At 33.3% G+C, this 6,194-nt stretch overlaps 1 protein-coding gene across 1 annotated transcript; it reads right to left on the bottom strand.

The window, feature by feature from the left end:
* Nucleotides 1-1,273: 1,273 nt before the first annotated feature.
* Nucleotides 1,274-3,103, bottom strand: LOC119636702 (CCAAT/enhancer-binding protein). The gene has a single exon (XM_038032259.1). It carries the CDS (start codon nucleotides 2,747-2,749, stop codon nucleotides 1,343-1,345), a length of 1,407 nt encoding a protein of 468 aa, XP_037888187.1. The 5' UTR covers nucleotides 2,750-3,103; the 3' UTR covers nucleotides 1,274-1,342.
* Nucleotides 3,104-6,194: the final 3,091 nt, after the last annotated feature.

Raw genomic sequence — 6,194 nt, 5'->3', positions numbered from 1 at the left:
CCTCCTTTTCGGTCTCTTCCCATAAGGCGTCTTATTTCATCGCTTTTCGGTCTCTCCCCTTATGGCGTCTTACTTCATCGAAGTCGTTACACGAATACGAAAACAACGTAAGAAATAACTGTGTTGAGCGAAGTGGTGCACACTATTTAGTAGAGTGACCACTTTTGCTTAATATAAGTTAAGAATAGTTGCGTCCTTTTACCTTTCGAAATTATTAATAATAGGAAGAACAACTTTCCGATATTCATTACCCCAGCTACGACAAAAGTAAACTTTAAAATCGTTTTGCTTAATACAAAAGGACTTAATAGACTCAGGTCGTCAGGTTCAAAGTCGTTAGACAATTTCTCCAAATAAGTAGTCTCTTAAGGGAGACAAGTAATCTTTCTTTTTGTGGAACATTGATACGAATTGTTATTGGTTTAGCGAGTCTAAAAAATACAATTGTCCTGTACATCAAAGGATTCCCTTAAAGTTGAACAAAGGCGCTTAGCAAATAGTTCCGCGAAAGATTCAAAAAGTCTTATCAGTTTTTTTTTCTTTCTGAGTACATTTGAAAGTTTCTTTTTAATTTATATTTAAATTAAATTTTATTTCCAAGATTCATAGTCCGAAAGACAGGACGTTAGTAAGTAAACCATATCGAACTTAAACTATTACCGAAGGAAGACTGAAAGAGTTTGAATGTTTTCAACTCGATTGAAGTCGGATATAACGGAAACCCTTTTCGAAGACCCGCACGAAAAATCATGCATTTCGAACGACACTCGGGCCCTTAAACAAATACTCAAAATGCCTATAAATTTTAACTCTTTTTCCAGACTTTTCATGAGTCAACTGATCTATCCTTCCGCACAATATTTACACTGCGCCAGTACAAGACCCATACGAGTCTCGTTAATTTCCATTAAACTGATCAGTTCAAGTTCTTTTTCACCGATGAAGTCTTATACAATAAGAAGAAAACTTGCTTTCCTTTTTTCCTGTGATTCTCTCTTCCATTAGATTTAAAAGAATACGAAAGTGCTCAGCATAATTTTTAGTACTAACAACGCAACTATTTGTGGAGGAATGCCTGTGAATAATATTTATGTAATGAAAAGTAGCGTAAAAAAATTCTTAATCTAATAACAAATTTAACTAAAAAGTTTTCTTTTTTTTTTTTTTTGTTTTTTTCTCTCCCGGAAGTAAACTAACCGCCCGTGAAAGTATAAATATGGAAATTAAAAAGAAAAAAAAAAAATTTATATATACATATATATATATATATATATATATTTCAGCACTCAGTCTGTGTGTCTGCTTTGGTTTTCTCCTCTGCTACGACGTCGCCCTATCCACTTTACAAACCATGGTCGTTAGTATTGAGAAAACTTCGACAAACGCGACTCACTTCAGGATTACTATGATTCATTAATTGCATATAAATTTGTTTATGTAGTTGTAATTCATTGGTCATCTCTTGAAGTTGCCTTAATAAAGCTTCCTTTTCTTTAAGCAGGGTTTTCACGCGTTCCTCCACTTCTCGGGAGCGAACTTTGGCTTTTTCTCTTGACTTACGTACCGCAATATTATTGCGTTCTCGACGTCTTCTATATTCTTCGGTACCTTTGTCTATATGTTTTATCGAAGATTTGCGTTGATTTTGCAGCTGCTTATTATGGTGTTTCAGAAGATGAGCACCGGCTGCCAAATGAGGCAAATTAACAGCAGAATGATGAGCCAAAACATTGGCCGAGGTAAGACCATTAAAATTATTTGGATTCTGTGAAACGTTACCGTTTGTATTGACCGTACCATTGGCATTCTGATAGGGATTATAAAGACCATTTGTGCCTCCGTTCGTAATAAAGGCAGCCGCAGCATTATTAGCGGCTACATTTGTTTCGTGCAGGTGTCTTCGATAATCCGGATCTATGGGTTCCTCCTTAATAGTCGAAGTATCTGAGCCTATTGAAGAGTTTTCATCACTAGAATGAGTACTGTAAGAGGCGCCGGCATGAACTGCCTGCGGCATGTAAGCCAATGGATTACGTCCGTATTGATGTTGTTGAGTTCGTAAGGTCTGCTGTTGCAATTGATGATGTTGCAAAACTTTAGCGGCCGCACTAACCATACCATTGGAGGGTAGAGTAGCTGTCAGTACACCAGGACTCGTTACCATATCACTGAAAATACCTAGGGTTTCTTGATCGCGAAATTGATCATCTATCAAATGCTGCAAATCCAATGAGATCTCTTGAGCCGTCAACTCATCCAATTCCGATTGGCTATATTGCTGCAACATTTGCTTTTGCAACAAATTGTTCACATTGTTTACGTTGGCATTCAAAGCCGATGCATTGTTGTTATTATTTAAAGCAGCTGCAGCATTATGCATCTGATGCATAGCATGTTGCTTCACCACGAGACCGCCACCACCATTCTGTTGTTGTTGTTGTTGTTGCTGTTGTTGTTGCTGTTGTTGTTGTTGTTGTTGCTGTTGCTGCTGCTGTTGTTGCTGTTGCTGTTGAACATTTGATACTATCGAGTTAGCAGTGTCAGCAGGATTTGGTACTGTACCGTTTTGTGTGGCATTGTTATTACTATTATTGACATTTGGATTCGCATTGTTATTGGGCATTCCCGACATAGCCGTCAAAGTGATTTGTCCAATAATTGCCTGCTGAGGAGGCGGTTGTTTTTTCAAATCCAATTGTGTCAAAGTTTGTACGTTATCGTACATTTGTGGCGATTCCATGTTGAGCATTTTTAATTGTGAAAATGAAGGTAAAATTTTGACGGAGAATATTTACTAAAGTATGAGGAAAGAAAACAATTCCTTTTTTTTTTTAATTTTTATTTTTATTTTTTTTTTGTTGCTTTCTTTGAAAGGTTCTTAGTTTGCTTTTAAAACGTTTCAATTGGTATTTTTTTGCTTTCAATCATGTTTTTTTTTCCTCTTTGTCGTGTAAGAAAGTTAAGCTTAAGGAATGAATCATAAGATCAACAAAAACGAAAGAGTCCTGGAACTCTTCGAAGATAGCTTCATTAAATCAATTTTAGAAACAATTTTTAATGTTAATGTTTTTGAATGCCGTTAAACGTCTTTTTATTTATTTATTTATTTTTTTTTTATTTATTTTTATTTTTTTTTTTTTTTTTTTTTGTTATTTTTGTTTTCCTATTACTTATTTGCTTTATTATTAAAATTAATTTTTTTTTTTTCTATATAGAATTTTGAGCACTTTTATAATGAGGTATAAAGATTCTTTGGATTATTGGATATAATTGTTTCCTTATTAGTTTTAGTTAGAATCCTTTTGATAACACTTCCGTTTCCGAGAAAAAACTTTTAACTCGTTTCAAATTTTACTTAAAATTCTTTAAAAATATATTAATGTCTTTTTCCGTTTAATTTTTAAAATAATTTTCCTTTTTTTTTTTTATTTCGTTGTAACTTTATTTTTATATATTGAAAGATAATATATATATATATAAATATATATATATATATATAGATATATGTATATAATGATGATAATATAGAAAAACACTTGACACTCGACGTCTCTCGATTTTTGTTTTAACAACCGTCGTCTACATTCGACTGAAGTGTTTCACAAGTGATGCAACAGATTTTATATATTTCTTGTATTTGTTTTTTCTATTTCTCATATTTTATTACAAGACGTGCGCGTCCGCATCCGTTTGATGGTGTTCGCTAACTGCACTTCTGGTTGTGATATTACATATGAATCCGTATCACACAGCCACACCGACACACAAACAGCAAAGAGATCGGCTAAACTATACTAATACCGACATAGCGGCAACAGCAACAGTTAAAGACAAAAATTTTTTTGTTTCTTTTTTAACTTAATTTTGAAGATATGAATGAATTGAAATCGTAAACTTAACGTTTTCACGGAGAGGAGGTCGGGAAATTGTCTTGCAAGTCAGTGACGTATATCCCCGAAGCGATCGCATAATACTATGTAACACACCATTTACGTATGCATGTGTCTGTATATGTATGTGTGCGTGTATATGTAATTTATACAATTCTCATTTAGAGCTTTATCTTTTTCTTTCTATGCTCAATTCTCAAAAAAAAAAAAAAAGAAAGAAAAATCTAAAAGAGCATTTTTGCAAGAGAGTAAGACGTCATTTTTATGTTTATCATAAACAACGAAGAAGCACACAAACAGCTGTTTATTTTCTTATAATAAATCATAACAAAGTGAAGTTCTTTTTCAACTCTGTCCGTTAACCACAATCGTTAATTTGTAACTGAAAGGCATATATTTTTTGAAGTATAAGTCAGACCCACCATCCCGAATGCATGTATATGTGCACATAAGCAAACTTATTTATATATGTATATTTATATGTGTGTGTATATATACGACATTTCCAAAAAAAAAAAAAAAAAAATTAAAAAAATAAAAACTCATTAAATTATAACATATAAAAACTCGTTAAACAAAGAAAAACATGAAATTAGGTCTTCCGATCACATTTCAAAAACCGAACAAAACCCAAAGAAAAAAAAGACCGAAAATGAAACTCCATTAAAAAGCTAATAACAGAAAAGCTCTCTTCTTTCTACTCTCCTTAGAAAAAGAGCAAAAGCATAGTTTTTTCGCATTTCATGCCTTAAACCTCATACACAAAGTTTGTGTGCGCACAAGACTACCTCCTCCTGTTACGCGTCATTCTCTCTCTCTCTCTCTCTCTCTCTCTCTCTCTCTCTCTCTCTCGATATCTAAGCACACACACACACACGCATAGCGCATACACAACAACAATTCTTTTTCCTTTTTATTTACTTACATATGTAAGCGAAAGCTATGAATAGTATGCTGTAACATATGCTAACATTTATTACGTTATTGTGTGTGATGTGTGTGTGTGTGTGTGTGTACGTGCGTCGTTTCTCTTCTATTTCTCTATCTCGGCTTCTCTCTACGGCGCATTTCTTGTTCAATCGTATTTTATTTATAACGAAAGCAAAAGTTGTTTTGATGTTTACTTTGCATTTTCAATCGATCACTTTTACTCTCTTTTCGATGGTATGCGTTTTCTTACAATTACTTTCGGTAACTGGTAAGTGTGTCTAACTAGTTGAATTGATAATTATAACCGGTTATAGCGTCATCAATGGTAACGTTGGCGTACTTCTCTATTTTACTTTGCAATCATACACACATGCCTAAGTAACTATTGCTACTGTTAAAGTGTCACTTTGTTTTTTTTTTTTTTTTTTTCTTAAACGCTCTTAAGAGAGGCTTTATCTTTCAATATCAAGAAAAACTATAATGTGACGTCATTTAGTTTTCCATAAAGAGATGTAAGAAAATTATGCCTACAAGAAGCGTAAAATATAAAATAATAAATAGTGAGACTTGCTTTTTCTCAAACACACACATACACGCACATACGTATACACTCAAATAACAAAAACAAGTACAGCGATCGAGGAAATGCAACGTTAAAGTTTTGTTTACTTGTATCTTCATTTCCGTTTAGGTTGGAAGCTTGGATAGAAACATAATACATATAACATATACATATAAGTATATATATATATATATATACATATATAGAACGTGTAATCTAGTGTGTATAGTGTGTTATTTCCGAAGTTTTGTGTAAACGTTATTAAAGAATTTTTCCTTTTAGTAGACTTGGTAGATAATTCACTTTGTTCCTTCACTTTGTTCCTATGGGCAACTTACTAAATGGGCTAGACAAGGCTGTAAGAGAAAGTCATGTGAGAAACATATTATGTTTTGGCTTACATCTCTTTCACATATGGCAAAAATATGATGAAAAATATTTCCTTGTACTTCATGCCCATTCGAACCGCAATTAAAGGGTCAAATTGTTTTTATGTTCACCAAATCATTTAAGCAGGCTGTCGTGAGGGCCTAATGCAAATAACAAATTTTTCTTTCATTTAAAATAGGAGAATATGACCTTTTTTCATTTTAACAGCAAATAGTAGTAATCATCACTTTAAGAAGCATACCTTTAAACCTCACTATACCTAATCGCTACATGCTAAATTTATAGTGTTGCTCGTTTGTTAAGGCTTTGAGAAAAGCAACGCCGTAACGCCCTCCGCAGAATGTCTAAGCCAATAAACAAAAGCTCTTCATCAATAGATCCAATTTTCGACCGACACATACTAGAAATTCAGCGAAAATTAA

This window comes from Glossina fuscipes, unplaced genomic scaffold, assembly GCF_014805625.2.
Source record: "Glossina fuscipes isolate IAEA_lab_2018 unplaced genomic scaffold, Yale_Gfus_2 28, whole genome shotgun sequence".
Taxonomy (NCBI): domain Eukaryota; kingdom Metazoa; phylum Arthropoda; class Insecta; order Diptera; family Glossinidae; genus Glossina; species Glossina fuscipes.
This window is presented reverse-complemented; position numbering and strand designations above follow the sequence as displayed.

Excerpts from the sequence above, each read along its gene's own strand:
- LOC119636702 (XM_038032259.1), bottom strand. The coding sequence starts at position 2,749 with ATGCTCAACATGGAATCGCCACAAATGTACGATAACGTACAAACTTTG.